The 16,386-nt window shown below is 48.0% G+C and overlaps 1 protein-coding gene across 1 annotated transcript in view; it reads left to right on the plus strand.

The window, feature by feature from the left end:
• Nucleotides 1–16,386, plus strand: part of MIB1 (MIB E3 ubiquitin protein ligase 1) — a 91,181-nt gene that overhangs the window by 9,489 nt on the left and 65,306 nt on the right. The window contains exons 2-4 of the mRNA XM_054394587.1: nt 2,618–2,789; nt 8,740–8,869; nt 10,868–10,972. Of these exons, the coding sequence (XP_054250562.1) occupies nt 2,618–2,789; nt 8,740–8,869; nt 10,868–10,972 (407 nt within the window). The remainder of the gene's footprint in view (nt 1–2,617; nt 2,790–8,739; nt 8,870–10,867; nt 10,973–16,386) is intronic.

The raw sequence follows: 16,386 nt of genomic DNA on the forward strand, positions 1-16,386 counted from the left end.
TGCCCAGCTGCTGAACCACTCTGGGAGTTAGAGAGATCATTTTGTGTGTCATCAGCAGCTTCAGGGCTTTTGTGGTCTCTGAAGGCTCTCTCCACTGCCCTTGAAGAGCTGTTCACATCTCTGCAGTGCTAAGGGCAGTTTGTGCTCCCAATGTGTTGCCTTTTCTAGCCTTAACTGAGTATGTATTACGTTTATCCCAGTGTTCATGCATCAGGAAAATTTTTAATCATGAGGCCAGAAGTCTTCCTAAACACGCTTGCAATTGAGGCTGGGGTGAGAAGCTTTCTTGGTTAGGAGACATGAACATGAGCTGATTCTGCTGGCATTCAGAGGGACCTTGGCAAGCTGGAGAAATGGGCCAGCAGGAATCTCATATAACTCAACAAAGGCAAGGGCCAAGTCGTGCACCTGAGGAGGATTGCCCCCTGCACCAGTAGTAGCTGGGGACAACTGGCTGCAGAGCAGCTTCACAGGAAAAGATCATGGGTGCCAGTGGACAACCAAGTGACCATGAGCCAGCATCTTGGGCTGCATTAGGAGTGCTGTCAGCAGCTTGAGGGAGGTGATCCATCCTCTGTACTCAGTACTGGTGAGGCCACACTTGGAGTACTGTCCAGTTCTGGGTTCTGCAGTGTGAGAGGGACAGGGGCATACAGGGTGCTCCAAGAGAAGGGCTGCAGATGTGTTTAAGGGATCTTAAGGCATCTGGTGTGAGGAGCGGCTGAGGGATCTGGTGCTGTTTAGCCTGGAGAAGACTCAGGGGGGTCTTAAGAGTGTGTTTACCTGGTAGAGGTTGTAAAGAGGATGGATCCAGGCTTTTTTGAGCATTGTCAAGGGACAGGAGGAGGTAATGGGCACAAATGAAATACAGGAGTTTCCTCTTAAGAGTAAGAAGAAACATTTTTGCTCTAGGGATGATTGAACACTGTAGCAGGCTGTGTTCTTGGCTGTGCTCAGAGCCTGGCTGGATGTGGGCCTGGACAGCTGGCTCCAGTTTACCCTGCTTTGAGCAGTGGTGGTTGGAGTAGACCATCTCCAGAGGGTAGTTCCACCCTCAGCTGTTGTGTGATTCTGTGAGCTGATCAAACCAGAAGGCAGTTCCTGCAGGTTTGCTTCCCAGCTGTTGATTTTTCTTCACTGCAGGTGGCTCAGGTGCAGGGCACAAGTGGCTGATAGGTTTATAGTGAAGCTGGCAATGATTTCCAAAAGCATCCCCTCTGGAGGGACAAAAGCCACTCCTTCCCTCACTAATTTCAGAGTGATCTGGTTTTATGGCTGGTTTGGTTTCTTTAAGAGTGAGTGGCTGGCAATATTTTGTGTTGCTGCTACCTTTTAGTGCTGTTTTTCTCTTATGCTGCAGACTGAGTGCCAGTGCTGCTCTATTCTGGTGCTCATTTTATTACAAACAGCAGCAAAATTGTTTTTTTAATAAACTTGTGGCTGTTCAGTGTATTCAGAGTCCAGGGTTGGAAACTGTGACTGATCACTTTCACTCTGCTGTAGCTTGGCAAAGCTGTGGGAGAAAGTGATCTTTTGCAAACTCTGTGTTTGAGCAAGCCTGGGTACAGTGCATCTGGGACATGGTTTTCAAAAACCTCAAGGTATAAAGCAGCAAACTTGTTCCGAAGTGGCAACAGCTTTTCATGAAGCTAATGGCATCTCTTCAAGAGAGCTTAGTTTTTTCCCTGTGTTAAAAAGACCAGAGATAAGCACTTCTCTTTCCTGCTGTGCACAGTGTGCAAGTCACATCAGTGACCTCCAAATGGTTGTGCACAGGTGAGCACAGCAGCCTTGTGGTGTAAGGTGCCCTTCACCCAGAGAGAGAATTCCAGATTGCCTGGGTATTGTGCTCTACTGGCATTTCTGATCCTTTAACTGGGAGTTAAAGGGCTTCTAATTTCTTTCCTTGATTTGTATGGATGGAAGAAGTCATGCACAGCTTCCCTTGGTTTTGAGTTGAGAAATGACAGAACATTTTAGGAACAGAGCAGCAATGGGAGAGAGGAGGCAGAGTGCATTTTCTCTTGAGACCCCCACCTGTAGGACTGTGAGCTCTGGAGCTCCCAGCACAAGAAGGACATGGAACTGTTAGAGCAGATCCAGAGGAGGCCATGGAGATGATTAGAGGGCCAGAGCACCTCTCCCATGAAGACAAATTGAGAGAGTTGGGGCTGTTCAACCTGGAGAAGAGAAGACTCCAGGGAGACCTCAGAGCAGCCTTCCAGTACCTGAACGGGCTGCAGAGGGACTTTTGTCAGAGCCATGGAGTGACAAGATGAGGGGGTGATGGCTTCAAGCTGGAAGAAGCTGGGCTTAGATTGGCCATTAGGAAGCAATTCTTGCCCGTGAGAGTGGTGAGGCGTGGGAACAGGTTGCCCAGAGGAGTTGTTGAGGCTCCATGCCTGGAAGTGCTGAAAGCCAGGCTGGCTGGGGCTCTGAGCAAGTTGCTCTGGGAGGAGGTGTCCCTGCCCCTGTGATCGTCTCCCCTCGCTCACACAGCCTGCAGGGTGTCCCCAGCAGCCTTTCTCGTGGCTCACGCTCTGGCTTCCCCTGGTGGCGGTGTGCCGCAGGGGCTGTGGTGGTGTGGCGGCAGTGCCAGCCTTGCTCTTTCCCCCAGGGATCAAGCACGACGGCACCATGTGTGACACCTGTCGCCAGCAGCCCATCATCGGCATCCGCTGGAAGTGTGCGGAGTGCACCAACTATGACCTGTGCACCGTCTGCTACCACGGGGACAAGCACCACCTGAGGCACCGCTTCTACAGAATCACCACGCCAGGAAGCGAAAGGTAAAGCCTGGGCCTTGTTGGCTTGGGGTTTGTTTTCTGTTTTCCCCTCCTGCAGTTAAACAGGAACAGTGAAACGTGGCTAACTTACAAACTGCAAGTTTGGTTACTAAAACTGGGATTAGGTAAGGTAATGGTGTGAGGTGTGGCTACTGCTGCTGCCTCTGCCTCTTTGTGAGGGAGGGTAGCTAGGACACATCTTTGGAAAGCATGGAAATGTCAGAAAGTATGGAGGAGAAAAAGAAATTAAGATTTGATTGGATTCTTGTAACTTCACTGCAGTCTTCCTAGTTCTTGTGTTCTATAGCAGCTTTAAAACAGAGGTAGAAATCTTCACACAAAGGGTATGATCCTTCACACAGTGCTTTGTCAATGAAGTCCTGAGTGGGCAAGTTCAAATAGGTCCAAAATTGGTGCAGACAGATTGAGGGGGAAATGCTCTTTTTGTGGGCTGTGAAAACCAGAATGATCTGGAGACAAAACGTCTGCCTTGAACTGCTTAAACTGCTGACACAGAGAGCAGGAAAAGGAAGCTGGGAGGGGTTGTTCTACCCTTGATTTGGTTTTGCTATTCCTTTCCTAAGCACCTGTTACTGTCTGCCAGCAAAGAACTCTGAGCACTGGCATTCTGTGTGTTCTTGCATAGCTGTTCTTGGGTCTTGATTGAGAGAACTTCTCTAAGTCCAAAGCCCCTTCTGTCATGATTTACCACAGAATCACAGAAAAATCTCATTGGAAGAGACCTCCAAGCTCATCCAGTCCAACCCTGACCCAGCACTGCAGGGTCAACACCAAACCATGTCCCTGGGCACCAGCTCCACAGCTGCTGGAACACCCCCAGGGATGGTGACTCCAGCACTGCCCTGGGCAGCCTCTTCCAATGTCTGAGATCCCTTCCAGTGCAGAAATCATAGAATCATAGAATCAAGAAGGCTGGAAGAGACCTCAAAGATCGAGTCCAACCTGTCACCCTAAACCTCATGACTGTCTAAACCATGGCACCAAGTGCCACGTCCAATCCCCTCTTGAACACCTCCAGGGCTGGTGACTCCACCACCTCCCTGGGCAGCACATCCCAATGGCCAACCACTCTCTCTGTGAAGAACTTTCTCCTCACCTCCAGCCTAAACCTCCCCTGACACAGCTTGAGACTGTGTCCTCTTGTTCTGGTGCTGGTTGCCTGGCAGAAGAGACCAACCCCCTCCTGGCTACAACCTCCCTTCAGGTAGTTGTAGACAGCAATGAGGTCACCCCTGAGCCTCCTCTTCTCCAGGCTGAACACCCCCAGCTCCCTCAGCCTCTCCTCATAGGGCTTGTGCTCAAGGCCTCTCCCCAGCCTCGTTGCCCTTCTCTGGACATGCTCCAGCAATTCAACATCTTTCCTAAACTGAGGGGCCCAGAACTGGACACAGGACTCAAGGTGTGGCCTAACCAGTGCTGTGTACAGGGGTACAATGACCTCCCTGCTCCTGCTGGCCACACTATGCCTGATGCAGGCCAGGATGCCATTGGCTCTCTTGGCCACCTGGGCACACTGCTGGCTCATGTTCAGCTGCTGTCAACCAGCACCCCCAGGTCCCTCTCTGCCTGGCTGCTCTCCAGCCACTTTGTCCCCAGCCTGTAGCTCTGCATGGGGTTGTTGTGGCCAAAGTGCAGCACCCAGCACTTGGATTTGTTGAATGCCATCCTGTTGGACTCTGCCATCTGTCCAGCCTGGCAAGGTCCCTCTGCAGAGCCCTTCTACCTTCTAACAGATCAACACCTGCTCCCAGCTTGGTGTCATCTGCAAACTTACTGATGATGGACTCAATCCCCTCATCCAGATCATCAATAAAGATATTGAACAGGATGGGGCCCAGCACTGATCCCTGGGGGACACCACTAGTGACAGGCTGCCAGCTGGATGTGGCACCATTCACCACCACTCTCTGGGCTCTGCCCTCCAGCCAGTTCCTAACCCAACGCAATACTTCCTAAGATCCAGCCTGAGCCTTCCCTGGGGCAGCTGGTCCTGTTGCTTGACACCAAACAGAAGAGGCTGCCCCTCCTCACTCCAACCTCCCTTCAGGTAGTTGTAGAGAGCAAGGAGGTCTTCCCGTCAGCAGTTAAGTGAGAGCAGTGATCTTCACCTGTCCCTAAGTGCTTGGAGAGCTATGGTGAAGTCTGTGCCTGAGCCATTGTGTGAAGGCTGTGTACTGTGGTGTCACCTCTGGGCTAACTGTTCTTGCATTAAATCCCTGGAAGCTTTTCTGTTAGATGTGAGACTCGGTTCAATCTGATGTGTGTCACACAAGATGTATTTCCTTTTCTTGGAGAAGGAAGGTTTATAAATTGTGGTAATTCTTTGATGTGCTTTTATCAGAGCTTCCGCAGTTGAGGGAAGTGGTTGGAGCACACACACTGAGTTCCTGGATCATGTCCTGCAGGGACTGTGGGTTTTTTTTTGTCCTCTGTGGCTCCAGTGCCGAGGTCAGTGGCTGAATCAAAAGGTAATTTCTGTGCTTTTGAGATTCATGCCAGCAGATCTAGCTATGAAGATACCAAGTTTGATGTCTCAGTTACAGTGTTTGCAGAAGACTGAGAATCACACAGAATCCCAGAATGCCAGGTTGGAAGGGACCTCAAGGATCATCTGCTCCAACCTTTCCATGTAACAGCAGAGCTGAAATGGGCTGGCTTAGCACCTTGGCAAGCTGAGTCTTCAAACTGTCCCAAGAGCAGGAAGTGCTGGCTCAGTGTAATTGAGAATAGGTAACAAAATACAAACTTGGTTGTAAAAAAATCTCCCTGCCTTTTAGAAGTTTAGTTTGAAGGGGTCTGTTATGATGTACAAAGCACAACTTCAGTTTTGGAAAGAGATTTTATGCAGTGTGTAGAGTTGCAGGAAATACTGTCCTTTTTACATGTCTTTGGGTATTCCCATTGAGCTCTGGTCTGCAGCTCTTACCTAGAATCTAGGCAGCTTCATCAGCCAAGGAGCTGTTTATTGGATCAAGCTTAGCTGAGAAAAATTGGTTGTGGTTAACTGTTTGAAGGAAGGGGAAAAGGTAATGCAGTGCTATTGAATGTCAGGGAGGTGTTGCAGGAAAAGTGGCAAGAGGCATCCAAGGGTGCTTGGATGAAGGAAATCATAAACTCTGCCTGTTTTCTTCTTGAGTCTGGGATATCTCTGGCTGCTTATGGCTTGGGTGGGTGGACACTTCAGTGGGTAAAAACCTGTCTGATGGCTGGACCCAAAGAGTGGTGAGGAATGGAGTTAAATCCAATTGGCAGCTGTTCCCCAGGTCTCAGTGCTGGGGCCAGTTCTCTTTAATATCTTTGTCAATGGTCTGGACGAGGGGATTGAGGCACCCTCAGTAAGTTTGCAGATGACAGTAAAAGCTGTGAGGGAGTGTTGATCTGCTGGAGGGTAGGAAGGCTCTGCAGAGGGACCTGGCCAGGCTGGATCCATGGCTGAGGTCAGTTGTATGAGGTTCAACAAGGCCAAGTGCTGGGTCCTGCATTTGGGTCACAACAATCCTGTGAATACTTGGGGCAGAATGTCTGGGAACTGCCCAGTAGAGGAAGACCTGAGGGTGCTGGTTGGCAGCAGCTGAAGATGAGCCAGGGAGTGCCCAGGAGGTCAAGAAGGGCACCAGCAGCCTGGCCTGGATCAGCAATGGTGTGGCCAGCACGAGCAGGGCAGTGATCTCAGCCCTGAGCTCAGCCATATCTCAAATACTGGGTTTGGTTTTGAGCCCTCACTCCAGGGACTGTGAGGGGCTGGAGCATGTTCAGAGAAGAGCAACAAAGCTGGGGAAGGGTCTGCAGAAACAGGGCTGGGGAGGAGCAGCTGAGGGACCTGGGGTTGATTAGTGTGGAGAAGAGGAGGCTGAGGAGACCTCATTGCTCTCTACAGCTCCCTGAGAGGAGGCTGCAGTCAGGTGGGGGTTGGGCTCTGCTCCCAAGGAACAAGTGAGAGGAGAGGAAGTCACCTGGTGTTGTGTTAGGGGAGCTTTAGATTGGGTGCTAGAAGAAACATCTTCCCTGAAAGGGTTGTCAAAGCCTGGCATAGGCTGCCCAGGGAGGTGGTTGAATCCCCATCCCTGGAGGTGTTTCAAAGAGGCAGAGATGTGGTGCTGAGGGCCATGGTTTAGCCCCAGCCTTGATACAGGCAGAGAATGGTTGGACTGGATGGTCTGAAGAGGCTTTTCCAATCAAATTGCTTCTGTGATCATCTGGGCTGTGCACCAAAGCAGTGTGTGCTGTTTTCTCTCCGTTTTGTGAGCAGTGGGAACTTTCTAAAGTGCAGCTGCAAACAGCCAATCTTTGTGTTTTCTGTCACTCTTCTCTGACTTGGATGAAAGTGGGGAATCCCGGGCTGCGCTCTTTGCAGACACTCCGGCAGCTGAGCTTTTGCCTCCCCTGCCATCTGCTGGATGCTAACAGGTTAGCAGGAGGGCGGTGCACTTCTGGAGAGGTCACAAAACACAATTTCAGCTGAAAAACTCTCTTGTTGGCAGCATTTTCCTGGAACGAAGTAACTTTTGTCACATGCAGACTGGTGGCTTTTGGGATGACTGAAAAGGCAGGAAAATGTTTGTCTTTTTAAGCTGAGTCCTCATGTGCTGTTTTCTTGAGGCTTATCTCCTTCAGGTCTTTTGAAGTCAGAGCAAAGAGGTTTGCTTTGGAAAAAATAACATAAATGGCCTGAAATTGTGCCAGGGGAGGGTTAAGTTGGAGATGAAGAAAAATGTCTTTGCTGCAAGAGTGATCAGGGATTGGAAGAGGCTGCCCAGGGAGGTGGTGGCGTCCCCATCCCTGAAGGTATTCAGGAAACCTGTGGCCATGGCACCTGGTGGCGTGGTTTGATGGCCACAGTGGTGTTAGATTGGTGGTTGGACTGGATGATCTTAGGGGTCTTTTCCAACCCAAGCAATTCCATGACTAAATGATGTTATGACTGAAAAAATTGATGCCGGTGTGTTGAATGAAATTTGCCAAGGTATCCTCTAAGAAGCAGGAAGAGAATAAACTGAGAGGTGGAGGGGAAAGAGATGCAGCTCTTACTTAATAATCCAGTTCTGACTAAAACCAGCAGGGCAATTACAGGGCTGTTGATGTTAGCCTAGGGTGCATTGAAGAGAAAGAGAAATGTTGCTTATTCAGTGATTTCATTAATGTGAGTGCAGGTTACCTATCCGATAGCTAGATCTGCTGGCATGAATCTCAAAAGAACAGGAGCTGATTTTTGATTCAGCCCCTGACCTGGGCAGTGGTTACAAGAGTACTGCTGGTGGTGGTAGGTTTGGAGAAGTTGTTAGAATAGTTTATATCATTAGGCTGCAGCACCTCTGCTGTGGGGCACAGGCTGAGAGCATGGGGGCTGTTCAGCCTGGAGAAGAGAAGGCTTCAGGGAGACCTTAGAGCTGCATTTCAATATCTGAAGGGGACCTACATGAAGGCTGGGGTGGGACTGTTTAGAAGGGCCTGTGGAGATAGGATGAGGGACAATGGTTTGAAACTGGAGCAGGGGAGACTGATTGGACATCAGGAGAAAGTTCTGCACCATGAGGGTGGTGAAATACTGGAACAGGTTGCCCAGGGATGTAGTCGAGGCCCCCTCCATGGAGACACTGAAGATCAGACTTGATGTGGCCCTGAGCAGCCCAATCTGTTTGGAGGTGTCCCTGCTGACTGTAGAGGGCTGGCCAAGATGTCCTCTGAGGGTCCCTTCCAACCTGATGCAATCTGTGAATTAAAACCAGTCGTAAACCTGCAACAAATCAGTCATAGAAGATCCTGGAGTTCTATCTTGTGCACTGCTGTTGGAGTTGGAATTGAACAGATGTGATTCATGCACTGACACCTGCATTTGTGGGCTGCTTATTTGTTTCCTTCCCATCCCTAATGTTTCACTTTGGATTTTATCTATTATCTTGACACTTGTGGGTTCTTCTTTTAATAACTTCAGGGTGTTGTTGGAGTCTCGCCGTAAATCAAAGAAAATTACAGCAAGAGGAATCTTTGCAGGTGCCAGGGTGGTGCGAGGAGTTGACTGGCAGTGGGAAGATCAAGATGGTGGCAATGGGCGTAGAGGAAAGGTAAAAATGGAACTGATTGAAGTAAGAAGGGGAGTTCCTCCATGCTCATGTAATGGCCTCACTGGCCTTTCTCACTTCAGAGTAAAAATGTCATCTCAAAAGTCACAATTTTACGTTTCTGGACACTTAAAAATCTTGTCCTGTAATGCTTAAGCCTTTGGGAAGAGGAGGGGCTGTATGCTGTGACCATTTCTTGTGAATGTGGCAATTCAAACACCAGCACCAGAGTTGTTGTAAGACTGCTAAATGTTTGAGTCTTTTGTTCTATTTAAGGACTGCCTTGTCATGACTCTAAGACCTTGGGCACACTTCAGCATTCCTGGAGAGCTGGTATAAAAGCACAGCTCTCAGGAGGGACCCTTCCTGGCCATTGCTGTCTTCTCTAGCCTGTGGGTCAGCACATTTGTGTATCTCTTGGTTTGCAGGGCTTGCAGCTTGGTTTTTTGTTTTTCATCTCATAATTACTGGGATTTTTTCAGTTTAACCTTGTTGCAAGTATGGGATGTGGATATTTGCTGGCTTAGGACATTACAAGTGGTTTTGATGTAGTTATAGAATAAAGGTATTTGGATGTATTGGAAATTGCATGGAATGAGCTGTTGCTAATCATAACCTTTGCAACTAGTTCTCAAGGTAGTTTACAACTACCTTCAGAACTAATGAAGCTTTGCTGCAAGGAAAGCAGAGAAAGTAAAAGATACTAAGATTTTTATCAGGAAATATGAGACCTTCTAGAAGGAGAATCAGATGCTGCTGTGTTCAGGTGAACTGTTGGGGTCTGCTGCATTTATTTTTAATGCACTTAAAGTGAGAAGTGGCTGAATAAGATTTTTAGCCTATTGTATATTCTAGACATTTATGGAAGCTTTAAGACTTGGAAGAAGCTGGATTTAAATTACACATTAGGAAGAAATTCTTCACCACAAGTGTGGTGAGGCACTGGAATAGGTTGCCCAGGGAGGCTGTGGAGGCTCCAAGCCTGGAAGTGTTGGAAGCCAGGCTGGCTGGGGCCTAGAGCAAACTGCTGTCGTAGGAGGTGTCCCTGCCTGTGGCAGGCAGTTGGAACTGGATGATCTTTAAGAGGTCCCTTCCAACCCAAGCCATTCTGTGAAACTTTAGGACTTTTGGCAATTCTTTTGGGGGTTTTATTGACAAGAAATAATGCACTTAAATGTCTTTAAGCAAGGGATATTCAGAGGCAGCTCTTTCATCTTGATGATTTCCCTGTTGGTGTGAATTTGGTAAGGTAGTTTGAGATCTCTGAAACTCTGCAAAGTCAAAGTCTTAACCTGCATTGTTTCCCTTATGCCCTAAACTTGAATGATTGGGGTGATTTGCAAGCTGAAAGTGTGTGCAAATGCATGCAAAGGTTTTTGATGAGGAAAAGCAGATGGTAGGTGCAGCAGAAACAGCTTTTAAATACAACAAAGAATGAAGACATTCTGGGAATTGATTATTTATTTTTTTCCCAATGATGGATGTGTCTTCAAGATTTGGTGCATGGCCTCAGCAAGTGTCAGGAAAAGTCCTTTTCACTTCTTTTGTACCCTTGTTAAACAGATTGGCTCTAGAAAGAAAATGTTACCTCCTAACGTAGCTCACTGCCACCAGCTAATGCAGGTGAAAACAGACAGATTGTAGCAATTAAAATAATTTGTATCCATTTTTTTGAAACTAAATGCTGCTTCTAGGAAGAACATGACCAAGCATCATAAAATAAATGTGTGCAGTTCAGAAGTAGTGAACAAAATCTGTAATTAGATTGCTACAAACTCAAAAGAGCACCAGGCCTGCAACGCATCAGTTCAGGCTGCAGTTGTACTCAGACTCCCAGGGAGCTCTTGCATCAGACAAAACCATCTTCAGAATCAGTTCTATGGATTTGGTAAAACTGCTGTGTCCTGAAGTATTCTGAAGAGATGGATAAGGTTTTAACTTCAAATTGTGCTTCTGAGTCTTTGTTACGGAAACAACCCTCTTATTTCTCCTACTGACTAGGTGACTGAGATCCAGGACTGGAGTGCCTCGAGCCCACACAGCGCAGCATATGTTCTCTGGGACAATGGTGCTAAAAACCTCTACAGAGTTGGCTTCGAGGGCATGGTGAGTAGGGAAGAGCACAAAGGGTAAAATGCAGGGTGGGGGAAGAGTGGTAAGAATAACTTGTGCTTTATTATCCTGCTTTTGTCATCTCCTTTGTCAGCTTGCATGCGATTAGCCAGGTCATGGCAATCCAGCTGTATGGATCATGCATATACATTAGTGAGAGAAGCTGATCTGGGTGTTTACAGAACATCTAAAGGACTTAAAATTAGGGGCTGGTTCCTACCAGAAATGTTTACCATGTAAATGTTTACATCCCATCCCTGGTTATCTTTGTGCTGCTGTTGTGCTTAAACTGAAATTGAGAAAAAGCAGCTCAGTTAGGAACTTCTCAGAGCCCCTGTTTCCTTAACTCCCGAGCGCTTCACGTTTTGCTGTGATCATTCCAAGATTTGCAGTTTTTCAATTGCTGGCAACACTCAGAATCCTCTTGAGAGCAGTATTTTTGTCAGTGGAAAACTGTTGATAAAGCTACAACCTTAATTTGCTTTAGCAGTGAATTTTTCTTTTTACCATCCTAGCTTCTACAGCTGCTTCTGCAGCTTTAGGGAGAAAATGAGTCAGCCTCTAGCCTGAGTGCCTTCTGTTGTGGGTTTTCTTATCCTAATGTGGGTCGAGGAAAGGTTACTTTGATTATCTACTGCTTAGAGCATCCTAATTAGCATTTTCTTTGCATGATTTTTTTTGTTTGATGCTGCAGAGCAAAACCATGCTAGCTTGGAAGTGTCATCTTGTCAGGTGTGCTATCAAACAATGCCTGTTCTGCCTTTTTTTGGAAGAAAATATTTTGCCTTATAGCCTCACTTGAAATAAATCTGATTTTTAGAGTATACTAAACACCACTTCTGCAGTCAATACATATTTGAGTGTGAGGTTTTAAAAGAGTAAATATCTTCAGTGCAGGCCAACATGAAGATGCCAAGGATGAAAACAAATCAGTATTGAATTGTGTGCTTGGTGGTCCCCCTCCCAGTTCTAAAGAAAGGTAAAATAGGGGCAATGGGCAACAAGGTGATACAAATTAAACCAACGGTTGGTGTCTCCCCCCTTATATTTGAATGTGATGCATAGAAAAGGAAAGCAATCACAAAGCCTAGATGGAATGAGATGCAGATCCTTTCTTGGGATTTGATGTGGTTTCAATTATTATGGTAAGGTTTATGGCCTGCATAGTAGGAGTGTTTTGGAATCATTAAAGATTCCTTCTAAAAAATCCATTTTTTATTCTGTTTTATTCTGTTCCCGTGTTAATAAAAATATTTTTACTATTTGTAAATCATTTATAGTCTGTTGTGAAACTATTGCCATGTGAATGAGCATTAAACATCCCTTGAATGTCTGTACACTGGAATTTGTTGGGGTGACCCTTCCCACCAGATCTGTGCAATTAGAATGTTTGCTCAGTCCTTTAACAATAGAAAACTGTCCAAATGTGTGTGAAACTACCTAGGTATGGATAGTAAGGATAATACAGAGGCCATCAAGCAGTGGGCACCTGCAGCCCAGAAGGCCAGTGGCAGCTTGGGCTGCATCAGAAGCAGTGTGGCCAGCAGGCCTAGAGAGAGGATCCTGCCCCTCTGCTCTGCTCTGGTGAGACTTCACCTGCAGTGCTGAGGAGGGCTGCCAAAATCATCAGAGGGCTGGAGCACCTCTCCTACAAGGACAGGCTGAGAAAATTGGGGCGGTTCAGCCAGGAGAAGGCTCTGGGAAGACCTTAGAGCTGCATTGCAATATCTGAAGGGGACCTACAGGAAGGCTGAGGAGGCACTGTTCAGAAGGGGCTGTGGTGGTAGGACAGGGGGCAATGGTTTGAAACTGGAGCAGGACAGATTTAGGTTGGACATCAGGAGGTAGCTCTGCACAGTGAGGGTGGTGAGACACTGGAACAGGTTTCCCAAGGATGTGGTTGAGGCCCCCTCTCTGGAGACAAGGTCAGATTTGATGTGACCCTGGGCAGCCTGATCTGGTTGGAGGTGTCCCTGCTGAGTGCAGAGGGATTGGCCAAGATGTCCTCTGAGAGTCCCCTCCAATCCAATGCACTCTGAGTATCTGTCCATGTGTATCCAAAGGATCCTGTCAGGCTTCACATGCAGTGCTTCCTGCTTGTCATCCACTCCTCCAACAATTTCAGCTTCAGACACTTTATCAGGTGCAATTTTTGCTTCAGCCAGAAAGGATTCTGGGATCTCTGGCACAAACAGGCCTTGAACAGAGTGCTCTATTTTCTGACTTGTTAATTACTTGCTGAGTATACCAATAATCACCATCACTGCTACTGATGTGTCACTCTCTGAAGCTGACTAACAGACTCTCAGAAAATTCATAAAAGCTTGGGGCAAACTTGGGACTTAGAAGCTGGTTCTTAATGTGCAGAGAATGTGGAGTCACCAATATTCACTGTGCCCATGTAAATACAGCTGGGAAGAGAGCCCTGATTTGCAAATGAATAACTCTTGACTCAGATGCAAATGGGACTGATTAAAGGAACACAGCTTATCATTGTTACTAGTTTAATAGCTGAGGGACTGCATCTGGCCCTCAAAATCAATCTATCTCTCCTGATGGCTTTGCCTTGGGAGAGCCCAGGATGGGCTGGGGCAGCAGGTGCTGTCTGAAAACTTGCATTTCCTTATGGTCAGATCCTTTGAGTTTGCATTTCAGTTTTCTGTTGCTGTGCTTCCATGAAGCAGCTGAGTGAAGTGCTTCTTGCCTTTCTTTGTGAAGCCTGGCATGTAGAACTGGAAGCCTCTGCTGCCACAGGCCCCCAGTTCCCCAACTGAGATCTGCTGTTGTGATGCTGTGAGGCTGAATGACCTGTTTGCTACCTCTGTGGCAGGGATAAAGTGCTGTTGGCTGGTGTGGTTGTTGGCACTGCTTGCATTCCATGGCTGTGTTTGGATCCACTCTGAAATGAGACATGAGAAGTTTGTGACTTAGCATTTTGGGCTCGGTTCCAGTTTTTATTTCTTTGTATGGCACAGCTGAGGACATGAAGCTGGTGACTTTCCTTGGGTTTCAGTAAGCTTTCTGTTCTGCTGCTGAGTACCAGAGTGATCTTACTATGAAAGCTTAAGAAAATGGTTCCAGCAGCAGGAGGGCCCTGACTCAGTTCCATTGTTTAAGAATCTGTTTTGCCCTACCAAATTGCTTTGCTCAGGACCACTTGGCCTTTTTGTGCTGTGCTGAGCCTGCTGTTCTTGTTTCTCATGATGGAGGATCTTGCTTTCATAGAACCAGAGATTGGTTTGGGTTGAAAGGGACCTTAAAGGTCATTTAGTTCCAACCTCCTGCCATGGGCAGGGACACCTCCTACTAGAGACCAGGTTGCTCAAGGCCCCAGCCAGCCTGGCTTTCACCACTTCAGGGAGGAGATGAGAAGGGCTAAAGCCCAGCTAGAACTTCATTTGGCCAGCGTGTGAGTGATAGCAAAAACTGTTTCTATAAATCCTCCACCCCTTAGTGGATGCAGGGGGAAACCTGGTGACAAAGGATGAGGCTGAGGTTCTTAAAACCTTCTTCACCTCGGCTGTTCCCTTGGGACCCAGCCCCTGTGCTGAAAGGTGAACATGGGGAGGATGACCAGGAGCTTATCACCACCCCTGGTATTGCACCTCAGCCCCTCCTGCAGGGGGAAGCTCACTTCCTTTATGGATCAATGGAGCAGACCAGTGCTGGAAGCAGAATCACAGCTGCTTACCCTGCTGCCCTGTACCTGAACTGCAGCCAAGTACATCTTCCTGTCCTAAACCTCCAGGATCAATTCTGGATTTGGTTTTGTTTTTTAAGGCATTTGCAAGCATTTAGCATGTTGATGTAAAGTTTTTCTTAGTAGTGCTGTTCACAAATATGCTGGAGGACCTTTATCCTGTGCATATCAGATGGTGTTGTGTGTCTTAACCTCTGTCAGTGCCTCAGATTTTGGAGGGTTTTGGGTCTTCAATTATTTTTTGGTGAAAGCTTAAGGGATGAAATAAATGTTGTCTTGCTTTTCTGTGACACTTAGAGGAGTCTCTTGTTTTAGTGACCTTGAGTACTGTGCTCTATTTGGGGACCTCTCTACAAGATAGACATTCAGGTGCTGCAGCAGGTTCAGAGACAGGCAGTGAAGCTGATGAAGGTCTGGAGGAGAGGGCTGGGGAGGAGCAGCTGAGGGAGCTGGGGGTGTTCAGTGTGGAGAAGAGGAGGCTGAGGGAGACCTCATTGCTCTCTACAGCTCCCTGAGAGGAGGCTGCAGTCAGGTGGGGGTTGGTCTGTTTTGACTTGTAACAAATGACAGGATAAGAGGAAATGCCAGGGGAGATTTAGGTTGGATATGAGAAGAAACTTCTTCCCTGAAAGGGTAGAACAGGCTGCCTAGGGAATTAGCTGAATCCCCATCTCTAGAAGGTATTTAAAAGATGCAGAGATGACCACAGAAGCTCCAGGCCAGTCAGTCAGACCTCTGTGCCTGGCAAGGTCATGGAGCAGATCCTCCTGAAGGCTTTCCTAAGGCATATGGAAAATGAAGGTGATTGGGGGTAATCAGCATGGCTTCACCAAGGGCAAATCTTGCTTGAGGAACTTGGTGGCCATTTATGATGGAGCCTCAGCAAGTCTGTGGATGGCACCAAGCTGTGTGGCCTGGCTGACAGGCTGGAGGTGTGCCCAGGCCAACCTCATGAAGTTCAACAAGGCCAAGGGCAAGGTCCTGCACTTGAGTCAGAGCAATCCTAAGCACAGATCCAGGCTGGGTGAGGAATGGCTGTAGAGTAGCCTGGAGGAGAAGGCCTTGGGGGTGTCAGTTGGTGACAAACTCCCCAGGAGCCAGCAATGGTCCCTGGCAGCCCAGAGCCAGCTGTGTGCTGAGCTGCATCCAGAGCAGGGAGAGCAGCAGCACAGGGAGGGGATTCTGCCCCTCTGCTCTGCTCTGCTCAGACCCCACCTGCAGCACTGCCTCCAGCTCTGGGGCCCCCAGCACAAGAAGGACCTGGAGCTGCTGGAGAGGGTCCAGAGGAGGCCATGAAGATGATCAGAGGACTGGAGAACCTTCCATGTGGGGACAGGCTGAGAGAGTTGGGGCCTGGAGAAGAGAAGGCTCCAGGGAGACCTTAGAGCAGCCTTTCAGTATCTGAAGGGGCTTCCAGGAGAGCTGGGGAGGGACTTTGGACAAGGGCTGGGAGAGGCAGGATGAGGGACAATGGCTTTGAGCTGGGAGAGGGGAGATTGAGACTGGAGATGAGGAGGAAATTCTTCGGATTGAGGGTGATGAGACCCTAGAACAGGTTGCCCAGAGAGGTTGTGGCTGCCCCCTCCCTGGAGATGTTCAAGACCAGGTGGGAGGTGTCCCTGAACATGGTAGGGGGTTTGGAACTAGATAATGTTTGAGGTCCTTTCCAATCCAACCCATTCCATGTTTTTAATCCTGTTGAAGGAGG

This window comes from Indicator indicator, chromosome 31 (assembly GCF_027791375.1).
Source record: "Indicator indicator isolate 239-I01 chromosome 31, UM_Iind_1.1, whole genome shotgun sequence".
Lineage (NCBI taxonomy): Eukaryota > Metazoa > Chordata > Aves > Piciformes > Indicatoridae > Indicator > Indicator indicator.